General features: G+C 40.9%; 1 protein-coding gene across 6 annotated transcripts in view; it reads right to left on the reverse strand.

Annotated features, from left to right (window-relative positions):
* Nucleotides 1–15707, reverse strand: part of WDFY3 (WD repeat and FYVE domain containing 3) — a 281573-nt gene that overhangs the window by 69873 nt on the left and 195993 nt on the right. For 5 of the 6 annotated variants that reach the window (XM_060114184.1, XM_060114194.1, XM_060114198.1 and 2 more), the window contains 5 exons: nucleotides 14088–14323; nucleotides 12551–12685; nucleotides 9653–9832; nucleotides 7981–8214; nucleotides 108–207 (listed from right to left, as the gene is read on the reverse strand). In XM_060114184.1, coding sequence (XP_059970167.1) covers nucleotides 108–207; nucleotides 7981–8214; nucleotides 9653–9832; nucleotides 12551–12685; nucleotides 14088–14323 — 885 coding nt within the window. The remainder of the gene's footprint in view (nucleotides 1–107; nucleotides 208–7980; nucleotides 8215–9652; nucleotides 9833–12550; nucleotides 12686–14087; nucleotides 14324–15707) is intronic. The other variant, XM_060114190.1, reaches the window with a different exon arrangement.

The following is a 15707-nucleotide window of genomic DNA, read 5'->3' on the forward strand; positions in this document are numbered from 1 at the left end:
AAGAAGGAAAAAGATGAAGTTAAAAAAGTGGTATACTTGGGGTTTAAATAGAGAAGGGAAGTGATTATAGGTACTTTTAACAGAGTGAAAATAAAACATGATATTACCTAATAAAACATCAGCTGCAAGCAAATGGTCCATCACACTATCCAAAATATAAGTCTGAAATTCTTTTTGCTGAGTTCTTGTCGATCTTTCAGGGGAAGCCTAATCAATAAAATTTAGAATTAGAAACAGAACCCAGTAAACAAAGGTAAGGCTCAACCATAGTTACATTAAAAAAAACTACTGGTAAGTAGTAGAATATGTCACGAGAGATGGTATGTATGCTTATACTCTCTTATTTTTCTGACCATAGATTAAAAAACAAATTGAAGCAAAGGTGAAACAATACCTTCTTTTGAATCCATTCCTCCAAAAGCAGTATTCTAAACATTTTAAGTATTTAATAAATATTTGATATCTATTATCTATCTACCTCACTTCCAAAAGAGATCTGGCAGTTTCTAATGAGATACAGATAAAATAAATCATAAAGCCATTTAAACAAACACAAAAGCTCAGGAGTCTAGTAACCAAGAAGGTAAAGTCAATGGGGAGGCAAGTATTTATATCAAAGAAATCAATTAAGCACACAATTTTGCTTTGAGCTTCCTAGGGTCAAGAAGGAGAAAAAAAATAATATGATTTACAAACCTTTAATTATCTATAAAAAAGGAAGCATACTATGTAGTCAGCAAGGATGTTTTCCTAAGATTGTTCTGAGAAGAATGTTCCCTGTAGGTTTTTATAAAGAGGACAATGAACAGCCCTATAGGTTGTACCTTTGATAATGGTTTTATACAGTACAAGGACGATTTTTAAAATTATCTTGAATAAAAGATTAGGGCACAAAGTTGAACTATAGTTCTCTGATGGCATTTCTTTTGGTAATTAGGGTGGTATGATCCAGGTGCGTAACTTTCAAGTCTCTAGCATGAGAGGTGGCAAAGCACTGGGAACACAGGGATGAAAGGTAGGTTTTAAAATGACAAAAGATCCTTTTGTCATTCTTCTTAAATGCCAGTCCTGTTAGCTGGCTTTGGATAGGAGCTGGATATTGAACGATTCAATAAACTTCCATAAAGTTGTTTCTTAAAAAGAGATCTGGGGGGCTTCCCTGGTGGTGCAGTGGTTAAGAATCCGCCTGCCAATGCAGGGGACACGGGTTCGAGCCCTGGTCCAGGAAGATCCCACATGCTGCGGGGCAACTAAGCCCGTGCGCCACAACTACTGATCCTGTGCTCTAGAGCTCGCGTGCTGCAACTACTGAAGCCCGTGTGCCTAGAACCCGTGCTCTGCAACAAGAGAAGCCACTGCAATGAGAAGCCTGCGCATGGCAACGAAGAGCAGCCCCTGCTCACCGCAGCTAGAGAAAACTCACGTGCAGCAACGAAGACCCAACGCAGCCAAAAATAAATTAATTAATTAAAAAAAAAAAAAAAAGAGAGATCTGGATGCTGTAGTTACAAGCAGAGTACTGATGATTTGCAAGTGAAGTTAAAGCATCTATTTCTTCTCGCACAGACAGGTCCAGGACTATGTTTATGACCAGCCGCAAAAGTGGGCTATAGAACACTGTTCTGCTTTATGCATTTAAAGTTAAAATCTGTTCCACTGGGGAAAAACCCAGTTCTTTCTATTCTGATTTTCAAAGTGGTGCTGGTGAAGATTTTAAAAAAGCAGTTAAAATTGGAATCCTATATTCAGATCAAAGATATTATTCTAAGGATTCAAAAACCAACCAAAGTTGTAATGAACGTTTCTCTGTTTTTCTGATAAAACATATTTATTTTGTTTTAAAATGAAAAACATGGGCCTAGTAACAGTTAAAAGAATATTAGTTCTTAGGAGTTTGGGTTTTGTTTTTGTTTTTTGTTTTTTTTTTTTGCGGTATGCGGGCCTCTCACTGCTGTGGCCTCTCCCGTTGCAGAGCACAGGCTCCGGACGCGCAGGCTCAGCAGCCATGGCTCACAGGCCCAGCCACTCCACGGCATGTGGGATCTTCCCAGACCGGGGCACGAACCCGTGTCCCCTGCATCGGCAGGCGGACTCTCAACCACTGCGCCACCAGGGAAGCCCAGGAGTTTGGTTTGGCATTAGTATAATTTGGGAAAAAGTGAAGGTCATGACACGTTGCTTATAATCTTTTAGAAAATTTTATTGATTTATTTTTGACTGCACTGGGTCTTCATTGCTGCGCGCGGGTTTTCTCTAGTTATGGTGTGCGGGCTTCTAATTGTAGTGGCTTCTCTTGTTGTGGAGCAAGGGCTCTAGGCACGCACGCTTCAGTAGTTGTGGCACACAGGCTCAGTAGTTGTGGCTTGTGGGCTCTAGGGTGCAGGCTCAGTAGTTGTGGCACACAGGCTCAGTAGTTGTGGCTCGTGGGGCCTAGAGCACAGGCTCAGTAGTTGTGGCTAGCAGGCTCTAGAGCGCAGGCTCAGTAGTTGTGGTGCACGGGCTTAGTTGCTCCGCGGCATGTGGGATCTTCCCGGGCCAGGGCTCGAACCCGTGTCCCCTGCATTGGCAGACGGATTCTTAACAACTGCGCCACCAGGGAAGTCCCTGTTTATAATCTTAATATATTTTCCTGTGTAGATAACCAGACTAATACAATGGTCAGCAGAAGAGTTGGAGCCAAGGCCTTCCTATTCCTCATGCTGACAGTACATCAAGACCCCACCCCTGTTAACGGAAGGAAAGCGAGGACCTTCACGTGGTTAAGTGACAGACTGATAGGTCTATGAGGACTACCCTGCAATCAGATCAGAGACCATTTTCAAACAGCTTGAGTGATCAAAATTTACTAAGGAGTAAGGCTCTCCACTCACAGGAGGATTTAAATACCCCTCAGGATGGCAATACTCATTCAGGATTATAATCAACTCAATGTGGCTAATGGGATAAGTAACAATGAGTAGGATAACAAAACCTTAATTAGACAAAGTTTTGGAGTATGTAAAACAGGGAACATAGAACATAGAGAAGTAGCTTGATCTGTCAACAATATTTATTTTTACTTAATTAGAAAGTATTCTTTTGTATTCTATAAGGATTTAAGGCTGGCTCAGTCACCAACAGGCATATTTAATCCTCTGATTCCTCTCACTGAAGCTGTTTCATGAATGATCATGACCCAGAATTAACTCTGTTATTGGCTCTAACTGCCAAGTTCAAATTTTCTTGCTGAGACTCATAGTAGCCTAACTTTTAACGGACTTAAGACTTTATGAGTGCATGCGTAGTTTTCTTGGGTGTTTTTTTCTTTTTTTAAAACAGTTCACTGGACTACAATTATGTAATAACTACACAGTGCTTAGTTTTATGTACCTTATCTCATTCTGTACAATATCCTTTTGAAGTAGGTACTATCATCTCCACTTTAGAGATAAGGTAATTGAGGCTTTGAGAGGTCAAGTCACTTGGTCAAGTCACAACTAGGTTTCAAACGTGTTTCTTCGACGCCAAAGTTCAGCACTTCACCTGCCATTCCATACTCTTCCAGCCCTACTAAAAATCTCCATACTGAAGTTAACAAATGCACAGCAAGAGCAATTCAGCCACAATCTCCCCATCATTTTTTTAGATAAACCTGGTTGGCCCACCAGACAACCAGGATGAGTTCAGGGCCAAAGGAAGAGAGGGTGAGCCCTATGCTCTGCTCTGCCTGTGAGATCTGTCTTCCCAGAGAAGACAGTGAAGCCAGTCAACAACACGAGTCTTCATAGACTCCAAGCGTCCTTTTCGAGGCCTGGGAACACCATGCAGAGTCATCGTGGGCGCGTGTGCTGCCTGTGGCTGAGAGCCCTCTGGCTCTGCGGGGGAGGCCTTTAGTGCTCCGTAACAGGCAAAGCCTTCAAGGAAGAGGGGTTTGCGCTCTGTCCTTCTGACTGCGGTATTCCTCCTGACTGGCTTCTCCTCTCTCAGTTATTTCATAGCACTCTCTTTGCCCACTTTTGCCACTTTTTGGGGTTTGTTTATTGCTCTGCAGGGGGCGCTGCACTCTGATGGGAACGGGGAGGTCTTTTAGAAGACGGCGGGAGCAGAAAGCAGCGAACTCCTCAGACTACACAAAAATGGTATCAGACAGGCACACACTCCAAATCAGCCCCCTTCGTTTCATCATATTTCTTTCCTTCGGGTACATACGAGTACTTTTTGATCTGTTCTCAGGTACTTTCCTTCTGTGGCCACGTGCAGCAAATTCATTTGGCCTTTCATGAGATGCCTGGTGGTGACAGCAGAGGACGCTGGTGATTGTATAAGCCACCACAGGCCACTTGATTTTTGAGCAGGTCTTACGTGCCAGGCACTGTGCTATGAATCTTATATGTATTATCTTACTTAATTCTCACAACAGTCCTCAGAGACAGGTTCTATTTTTATGCTGTCTTAAAGATGGGCAAACTGTAAGGGGTGAAGAGAACTGAGCTGGGCCAAGGCTACACAGCTATAAGCAGCACATGTTTAATTTCTCAAAATAGTTTTGCTGGGTGATTTATATATATATATAACTCTCACAACAATCATGCAGGGGAGATAGTATATAATATCATTCTCTAGAGGATGAATTTAGCTCAGTGAGATTAAAATGTTTACATAATAAACCACAGGGCCAGAATTCAAACCAGGTCCTTCTATGACACCACACTGCTTCCCTTGTATTTGGCCTGACTCACACTCAAGCCAGTCTATATGAATGGGAAGCTCTTATTTTTATAGACTGCTAATAAAGATAACTTCCCACATTCTTTTATAGATACAATCAAGTAAGTAGACACTCTTACGATGACATCCCAACAATCATAAGACTGAAAATGGCCTGGCTTGAGCATATCAGCCCGAAAATCAGTTGGTTCAAACACCTTCCTTCATGTAAGTAAATGGTAGATATATAGGATAGTTCTTTTGTTGACTTTCTTCAGAGATAGACTTCATAATTGTAACATTCAGAATGATATGCTTGTAATTTATAATTTTACACCATGGGAAGACATGGAATGCAACAGCATTTCCACTAAATATTTTTTGTATGTGTATTCTGTGTTTGTGTATTAGATTTGGAAAATCAAAGCACTGATTTTTAAAAGCAAATTTATCTCTCTCTTATTAGATGGTATCATATCTTCCTGTTTGGGAACTTCCAGGCATGTATTTATAGTTAAATAATTCAAAAAAAAACCTTAAAGAACACACCAAGGCACTGAGCTAACTTTGTGAGAGACAAAAGGACACATGAAAGTTGGTCCCTAACTTTAAAGAGTTGATAATCTATTAGGGAAATTCAATCTTGACACTCCCTGGTTATTCCTAAAATACCACCACCCCTGACTCCCTCATGCAATCAGATAGAATTCCACTTCAGGGCAAATTAGTGTCCACAATAATGAGAACGTTATCTCAAGGTTAATACATGTCATATCAAACTTTCCTTACTGAAAAATACAGAAAACCAAAATAAAAGACAATTATACAATTTACCCATTGCTAGTTAATTAGCTATTAGGATTCCTACAAGACTGTTATTACTGAATACATACACTCACTCCATTTCCTCTACATATGTGTATTTTATTTTTTGGCTAAGTTATGCTTTCTCACACACATATTCTTAACTTTATCCTGTTATTTTCTGAAAACCATTTTATTTTGCATAGAATGCTTCAAATTCTTACCCCATGCACTAAAATACTAGCCATCTCTCTTCTTAAAGTTTCCAAAGAGGACAAGCTCCACCACGTAGGCTTTTAAATTCTACCAGATGAATTCTTGATGAAATCAATTATTTTTCCGCCAATACTGAACACTGTGGTCCCGGTTAACATGCTTTGCATAGGACTTCCCTGGTGGCGCAGTGGTTAAGAATCCGCCTGCCGATGCAGGGGACACAGGTTCGAGCCCTGGTCCGGGAAGATCCCACATGCCGTGGAGCAGCTAAGCCTGTGCGCCACAACTACTGAGCCTGCGCTCTAGAGCCCGTGAGCCACAAATACTGAGCCTGAGTGCTACAACTACTGAAGCCCATGCGCCTAGAGCCCGTGCTCTGCAGCAAGAGAAGCCACCGCAACGAGAAGCCCGCTCACCACAACGAAGAGTAGCCCCCGCTCGCTGCAACTAGAGAAAGCCTGCGTGCAGCAACGAAGACCCAACACAGCCAAAAATATATAAATAAATAATAAATAAATTTAAAAATGCTTTGAAATGCTTAGCATGACTGGTACCTAAATTACACTGATTTCTTTTAATTGACCAAACTGAGATATTTTCACATGAATAAGATAAAACATTTGCTGGGATTTTAAGGTTTCAAATAAAAAGTTAACTGTTTTTGCCACTAGAGGGAGCAGAGAAAGTGCAGGTTCAGTTGTCAAACTGCTGAGGGTGGCATGTGGGAAGCTCCTCACAGAGAGAAGCAGTTAGTCTTTTACACTGACTGAATCTTTCATAAAACATTATTTTCAGAGCTCTGGCATGTACTGCTTGACCCTATTTATATGAATTGGCCAAAAGACTGAATGTATAGGCAACTAATTATATTTTAGATCCCCTTTAATGATCTTTTATTTTTTATTATTATTATTATTTTTTGCGGTATGCAGGCCTCACTGTTGTGGCCTCTACCATTGCGGAGCACAGGCTCCAGACGCGCAGGCTCAGCGGCCATGGCTCACGGGCCCAGCCGCTCCGCGGCACATGGGATCTTCCCGGACCGGGGCACGAACCGGTGTCCCCTGCATCGGCAGCCGGACTCTCAACCACTGCGCCACCAGGGAAGCCCCATATTTTCTTGAGATTTTTCTAGGTGAACATTTGGTTTTCAGGGATGGTCAATTTCTAGAGCCAGCAGTGTGACCACTTTAGGGTTTGTTTTCTGATGCATCAGCTAGTTCTTATCACTTATCAGGAGAATTAGCAAGTGCAATGGTCTAAATGTTTGTGTCCCCCCGCAAAATTCATAAATTAAGCCCTAACCCTCAATGTGATGATATTAGAGAGGTGGAGCTTTCTGGAGGTAAATAGGTTTAGATGAGGTCATGGGGAGTCCACATGAGGGGATTCATGCCCTTATAAGAAGAGGAATAACCACCTGAGCTCTTTCTCTGCCATGTGAGAGCAAGGCAGCCATCTGCAAGCCAGGAAGAGGGCCCTCATCACAACCTGACCAAGCTGGCATCCTGACGTCAGACTTCTCAGTCTCCAGAACTGTGAGAAATGACTGTCTGCTACTGAAGCCACCCAGTCTATGGTATTTTGTTATAGGAGCCTGAGCTCAGATACCAAGCAACCTACAAGTTTGCTGCCTTGGGGAGAATTCAGTAAGTGCATATTGAGCACCTATTATGTGCAATGCACCACGCCTTAAGCCCCACAGGATACTAAAAGCAATAATACCAGAAGTGATAAATAAGAGGGACTGAAGTAGGGAGTTATAAGCTAAGGAGACAATGCTACTGTAAATGACTAGGGAAGGAGCTGGAACACTAAGGTCCATGGGCCAAATTCAGCCTATAGTTGTTACTGTACATAAAGTTGTACTGGAACACGGCCACACTCACTCGTTGATGTATTGTCTGTGGCTGCTTTCTCATTGCAATGGCAGAGTGTAGTAGTTGTGAGAGACTGTATAGCCCACGAAGCTGAAAATATTTACTATTTGGCCCTTTACAGAAAAAGTTAGTCAATTCCTGGTCTATCCAGGGGAAGGGTGATAAAGGACTAAATTAAGGACATGCCAAGAGGAAAAGAAAGAAGAGAAACAAATCGATAGGGTGTATATTAGCACATTTGTGATAAAAAATTCCCATAGCCCGTATGTTCTGACTTTACAACCCAAAAGAATTAGAAATCTGAAAGGTATGTGGCATAAAACTTGCTTGGTTATTAATGCTCTCATTATAAAAACAATTTGAAAGAGATGTAAATGCATTTCTTTGTCTTTACCTCCAACAAAAGATCAATTAGTGGAGTCTGCTTGCTGGCAGGGGTAAGACAGAGGTTGTCTATTATTAAGACCCGCATGAAGTCAAAAACGAACTTTTTAGCTGGGTGATTGGTCAGGTATGTCTTGACGCCCACGTTGCAGTACTCTGATTGGCTTCTGTTCATCCCTGTGTCTGCTGCAAAGGCTTTAAACTCTTCCGCTGGAGATCCAACTTCATCATCAAGATCAGTCACCTAATAAAATCAAGTGGAAATATATCCTAGTCACATTTGATTTCATTTGATATTTTTACTTCCACCAAATTGTAGAAGCAACAGTATTTTTGTTCAGTGTTTACCTCCTATTAAGCTATTCAGTGCATTACATCGTTCACTTTGCTTTACTTATTTTCTCTTTTCAGGGTGGTAATCAGGTACCATATGTCAGGATTACTCAACACATGCTCTTTCTAATATTAAACTACTCACTGGCCACTAACCATATAACTGCTTTATGTTGAATTTTATCTCTTTTGTGGATAACTGAGCTTGAAATAAATGAAATAATAAAATGAGAACGACTATATTTGCTTATTTAAAACATACCTACTGAGAAGTCAAGTGTTATAGACCTTCAGATAAAGATCTGGCATAATGATTGCACCCAAGGGCTGACCCATTTTTGTAGGTAAAAAACAAAACAAAACAAAACCCAAATAAGTAAATAATACAAAACAACAACAAAACTAGTACCAAGTTTGAGCCAACAGAAAAAGAAAGAAGGATTAGAAGACAGATTACAAGATGCCAACAAGGAAAAAACATCGAAATATTACTATAATCCTTTTTTTACCAAAAATGTGGATTCTAAAATTATAAACAAGCCATGGTGTTAAGGTCACGTGCTATACTTGCCTTTCTCCTAAAAATTGCCATAATTTTAGAACGAGTATTTCACCATTATACATGAAGAAAAATTAGTATGAAGAAGATACCCTATTCTAGGCTCTCAAGTAAGTGGTAGAAGACAAAACATCATGAAATTCTGAAGTTCAATGGAAGAATAACTGTCTTTTGGGTTCGTTTGGGACAAAAGAAGTATTTATACTACATATGATTACAGTCTAATAACTTTCTCTTAAGTTAATGTAAAATATGAAAAATAACCGTTGAACAAAATAGAAAAAGTTGAATAGAAAGGACAAACATACATGTCATTTCTTATAAAGACAATCAATCCTGTAATTAATTTGTAAAGACATGTCATTTCTTATAAAGACAATCAATCCTGTAATTAATTTGTAAAGACTAAATACAGGAGATGCCTAATTCCTGAGATAAATGAAGTGGAAATAAATTTGGTCTGACTAGAGTTCTGTAACCTGATTTCACAACTATACAGCTATCATTAAATATAAGAAGAAATGGATCAACAACTACACGAAGAGGGAATTCACTAATGAGGGACTTACAAGGATATGGTAAATGAAAACAGGAAGTAGAATTCACTGTTATTTCGGGGGAAAGCAGAAGGAGCATGTGGGGAGCCAGATACCAGAAAATGATGTAAGAGATGAAGCAGAAAGTTATGAAACTGTAACTTGGTGAGAAGCTTAAAAGATTGGCCAAAAAAATCTGCTAACCATTGGAGCAGACTAATTCCAGTTTTGATATTTTCCTCCCCCTTTCCTACCATCTCTGAGTAAGGGCGAATGTTGAAGGGGAAGACCGTGGCTGCTAATGCACACAGGAAGTCAGGGCTCATCCACATGGAGGCCAGGTCTGGGACGTTGTGATACAAGTATCTAAAGAACTGCATCAGGGTCACAGGATATTCCCGGAGCCAAGATCCCTCTTCTTCTGACTGCCAAGGCTGTCATGGGGACAAGAGAGGAAATAACATGTTAGAAAAACTGACACTACTAAAAGTTACTCACTACTCTTCTAAAACCGGATAAATTGATGGTCCAGAACTCTTGTAAACCACACACAGAAGCAAACACACAGGCCGACAGATCTAGAAATAAGCTAAAACAAAGGTGATACCCCTAGAAACTGACAGGATGTTTTTCTGTTCATTTGAGTACTCACAGCTCAGTAACTGGGGTCAATGGTTTTGATTATTCATCGTTATCAACATGGGTATGGCTGGAGCCAGTAGTGGCTCTATTCCTTCCCATCAAAGCTGCCCCACCCTCCATCACACCAGAGTTAGGATTAAGATAAAAATGGGGAAGTTACTTGACCTTTCTGAGCCTCCTACTGTCATATAAAAAATGAGAACAGTGCTCTTAACCATTATGCAACTGTGATATTGTGATTCATAATAAGAAATATATATTTAGTCTTTGTCCCATTTCAGGCACAGAGATCCTAAAACCCTTGGCATTTCCTAAGTGATAAAAGAGCCATAAATGTGTCTTTTTTTGTTAATCATAACAAGCCGCTTTCCACCACACTTGAGTTTATGTTGATGGGCTGTCTTGCCAGGGGAACCAACCATGGATGGCACTAGAGGGCTGGAAGTTAACCGAACCTGTTCCCACAGCCTCCAGGGACGAAGAGGGGCTGGAGACCAGGTTCAATCACCAGTGACCAATGATTTAATTAATCATGCCTGTGTAATGAAGGTGCCATAAAAATAAAAAACACGGGGTTCAGAAAGCTTCTGGACTGATGAACACGTGGAGGTGCTGGGAGAGTAGCAGGACAGAGAGGGCGTGGAAGCTCCGTGTCCCTTCCCACCTTGCCCTATGCACCTCTTTCATCTGGTTGTTCCTGAGATACGTCCTTTTATAATAAACTGGTAATCTAGGAGGTAAAGTGTTTTCCTCAGTCACGGGAACCTGCAATTTATAACTGGTGAGTCAGAAACATAGGTAACAACCTGGACTTGTGACTGGCATTTGAAGTGGGGCAGGGTTGGTGCAGGGGAGGGGTATCTTGTGAGACTGAGCCCTTAACCTGTGGTACCCAATGCTACCTCCCAGTAGATAGTGTCAGACCTGAATTGAACTGTCGAACACCCAGCTAGTGTGGTGAAACCTTCCACATACTTGGTGACCAGAAGTGTCAGATGTAAAGTAGCGTTGTAGTAGAATACTGAATAAAGTAGACACATAGGAGTTGTTTTTCTTTAAAAGCCTTACAACAATAACAGTGATGATGATGATGATAAAAGAGTAACAGGGCCTCCCTGGTGGCGCAGTGGTTAAGAGTCCGCCTGCCGATGCAGGGGATACGGGTTCGTGCCCCGGTCTGGGAGGATCCCATATGCCGCGGAGCGGCTGGGCCCGTGAGCCATGGCCGCTGGGCCTGCGCATCCGGAGCCTGTGCTCCGCAACGGGAGAGGCCACAACAGTGAGAGGCCCACATACCGCAAAAAAGAAAAAAAAAAAAAAAAAGAGTAACAAAAAAAGAATACATTTCAACAATGCTTATCTTCTGATACTTGCCCAGAGAGTAGCTTCTTTTTCAGCTTAGATTTTTATAATTGTTTATGAATAAAAACCAAAACAAGAACCCCAAAGCATTCTAAATTAACACAGTTAATAGTAACATTCTTTTCTTAGATGGCATAAGAATAATTTTGACTAAAATCAGATTTATCAGGTACTTGTAATCCAAAGAGTCTAGTTAATAATTCCTCTTACAGGGCCTCCCTGGTGGCGCAGTGGTTGAGAGTCCGCCTGCCGATGCAGGGGATACGGGTTCGTGCCCTGGTCTGGGAGGATCCCATATGCCGCGGAGCGGCTGGGCCCGTGAGCCATGGCCGCTGGGCCTGCGCATCCGGAGCCTGTGCTCCGCAACGGGAGGGGCCACGGCAGTGAGAGGCCCGCATACCACAAAAAGAAAAAAAATAAAAAAAAATAAAAATAAAATAATTCCTCTTACAATGTGGTCCTAAATCGTGTAAACAAATTAAATCATTATTCACGGTATTCCTCTAAGAAAGGTAGGAACATACATTTTGTCATTTACTCTTTCAATTTTTCATATCTAAGTTAGAAATAATTATGTTAATTATGTTATTAATTATGTTAGAAAACATAAAAACAAATACAAAATAAAATTTGCACTGATAACATTTTAAATCTCTAAATGAGAGTGATTTTAAAAGTTCAAACAACATATTGCAATGACATACAGTACAATATATATTCGTTATATACACTTATACATTGAAATATGTATTTTATAGCGCTAACAGCATCAGTTAACACTTACGAAGTGCTTACTCTACACCAGGAACTCTTGTAAGTGCTTTGTGTATATACTAACTCATACATCCTCACAACAGTCCTAAGAGATAAATTCAATGATCACCAGCATTTTATACATAAGGAAACTGACGCACATGCGGTTAGTATGTCTGAAATACCAGAGTTGGGATTTTGAACCCAGCTCCCGAGCTCAGGATCTTAACAACTGCATGGTCTTTCCTTACACTAAAGATAACAAAACACAGAGGCTGAGGTTCCAAAGACCACGTAGTAAATAAAGAGTTATGACAGCAAAGGATTCTTCAATTTTAAAAAATATCACAGGCAGGAGGAACTACCGACAGGTATCAGTATCTCAGGGAACTTACTGAATTCAGCATGCTGCGGAGCATCCCCAATAATAAAAAAGCAGCTTCTGTGCATACGTTATGGATAGAAGAGACCACAGTTCCACTGGAGGCAGGCACTCCAAAGATAAATGTCCAGATGGAATCTAAATCAAACTGCAGAGGTGAAAGTGAATAAAGATTAGCCATTGCCAATTTTTTTCAGTAGAGACCCTCAAAAGTTCTAATATTCTAAAAGTTCTTTGAAATTAGTTTTTTCCAAAGTGAGCAATGACAAAGAGATAGAGACCTAGCACTCCTCCCTCCTATATTTTAAAACTCACTTTTACATTTACAAGACAAAGTGAATATTATGTATCATCCTGTCTTAAGTATCTATGTTAAAAACATCATTTTCTTTTTTTTTCCTAAGGAAAACAAACAAAAATAAAACACTTGCTAATTAGCTAGGCAATGAAATTAAAGAACTGATGGTTTTAAGCAGGATCTTTTTAAAAAGCACATTGAACTTACTCTTTCCCCCACTCTCAGCAATGTTCTAATTCACTTTTAGGTTACATACAGATGAAGGTTTGATGAAATAAAAATCAGTTTGAGGAGATTTATTCATAGTAGTTTTATATAACACTTTATGACTATGGTGTCATGCTTATTTTGAAAATTACATAACCAACCAAACTGCTAAGCATGAATCTGTACTGTGACTTAATGTAAGGGTACAGACTCAGCGTTTTCATTTAAAAGGTTTTGTCAATGACTAGAGTTGATGTGAATAGCATTTTGGCATTATTATGGAAGTATAACTGAGTTTAAAACTAAATTCCTATGTCTTTGCAGTGCCACAAACATGAACTACATAGAGATATCCATGATAGTCTCAGATTAGAAATTAGGTAAAGCCTTACTGTTTTCCTAACGTGGACATTATCTATCATTAAGAACTTAAAAACATTTTTCTAATCAGACTTGTACTAAGAATCCTTTCATACCCACCCAATTTATGGTATGTACACTACTCCATTTTTTTTTTTTTTCCCAGTACACGGGCCTCTCACTGTTGTGGCCTCTCCCATTGCGGAGCACAGGCTCCAGACACGCAGGCTCAGCGGCCATGGCTCACGGGCCCAGCCACTCCGCGGCATGTGGGATCTTCCCGGACCTGGGCACGAACCCGTGTCCCCTGCATTGGCAGGCGGACTCCCAACCACTGCGACACCAGGGAAGCCCACTACTCCATTTTTAATTCTACAGAAATTATATTTCTAGATAAAATCATGTTACTCAAAAGAATTCTTTTGATCACCATTAAAATATCATCCAAAGTCTTCACGCATATATAATCATATAGAGTAACCATAAAGAGAAAAAGGCCAAATAGGTACAAAGGACTTCTTTTTGGGAAAATTTTCTATGGTACTTTCCGATTTTTATGTTCCAAATCAAATCCCAAACATGAGAAAGGGATGGAACCAGTTGATTTTAGTGTGATTAACCCATCACCCTGCGGTGACTTTCTGACAAATGTAATTACACTTACACCCTACTAGATAATTCCTACCTGGCAACCCTGCTTACATCGGCTGCTGATGACAGGCACACTGACCTGCAGGTTCTCAGGCAGCTCACTAACTGGCTGCTGCAGAAACAATGCCATGAGGAGAAAATAGAGGGCAGGGACATTAGTGTGTTTAGGAAGGAATGACTGAAGAACTGGAAAACCAGGAAAATGACAAGCATCCCGGTTAATCTCCCTGACAGTCGATCTCCCACCAGCACTCCTGCCCACGTTGAATCCTAAGAGAAGAGGAAATAACGATGAGGACAAAATTAATAATCGATTACCATGCTACATTAACACAGAAAGGAGTAGTTCAGCATATATGACATTTCCATCCAGAACATTCACATTAATATAAGTAATTAACTACACAACTGTTGAATTAATCCTTCAGTCAAAAGTTTTACTTTACTATCTCTTGACTTTGGTAAGCCTGTCTATTAAGATATAGGTCTCAAAACATAGCTGAGGCAGTCAGATACTAGAGGTAGTATAAATTCTACTCATTAAAAGAATGACCTCCATGGGCCTCCCTGGTGGCGCAAGTGGTTGAGAGTCCGCCTGCCGATGCAGGGGATACGGGTTCGTGCCCCGGTCTGGGAGGATCCCATATGCCGCGGAGCGGCTGGGCCCGTGAGCCATGGCCGCTGAGCCTGCGCGTCCGGAGCCTGCGCGTCCGGAGCCTGTGCTCCGCGACGGGGGAGGCCACAACAGTGAGAGGCCCGCATACCGCAAAAAAAAAAAAAAAAAAAAAAAAAAGAATGACCTCCAAAGAGCTCTAACATTTCCCTAAGAAGAAAGTAATACTCAAAACAGCCAGAATTTAGGATGCTACAAAAAAAGGTAACTTAAAAATGCACCAAAATATAGTTAATATATTTCATTTGTCCTAAAATCATGATAAACTAATTACCTTAAATGATCTATGAATCAAGAGACAAGACAAAATGAATATGCAAAATAATCTTTCCTCACAACAGGATCTCTAACTCTGCTGGAAAGCTGTCTGGCAGTGGGACAGCAAGTCTGAACCCACGGTCACTGTGATTATCTGAACATCCAAAGTCCATTCTAGAACCACAGCTCTACCAGGAGTTGATCACTGCTTATTAATGTGGCTTACAGCACCAGCCTTTCTATCAATCCTGTTTCCTCTGTTATATAACTAACTTTGGGAAACAACTCAAACATCTAATTCCTTTTTTTTTTTTTTTTTTTTGCGGTACGCGGGCCTCTCACTGCTGTGGCCTCTCCCGTTGCGGAGCACAGGCTCCGGATGCGCAGGCTCAGCGGCCATGGCTCACGGGCCCAGCCGCTCTGCGGCATGTGGGATCTTCCCGGACCGGGGCACGAACCAGTGTCCCCTGCATCGGCAGGCGGACTCTCAACCACTGCGCCACCAGGGAAGCCCTCAAACATCTAGTTCTTTTGCCACCCCAAACCTAGTACAGTGCTCAGTACAGAAGAAATGTTGGCTAGAGATTCAATGGAAAACTTCTGCAAACAGCAAGATGAAAGATTGACTTTTACTCTGAAACAATTTTTATTTCAAATGAATATTCACATTTTTTTCCAAGTTCTTTTTTCTAAGATGAAGTAAGCACATACTTGTTACTACTT

Source organism: Mesoplodon densirostris, chromosome 1 (genome assembly GCF_025265405.1).
Source record: "Mesoplodon densirostris isolate mMesDen1 chromosome 1, mMesDen1 primary haplotype, whole genome shotgun sequence".
NCBI classification, from domain to species: domain Eukaryota; kingdom Metazoa; phylum Chordata; class Mammalia; order Artiodactyla; family Ziphiidae; genus Mesoplodon; species Mesoplodon densirostris.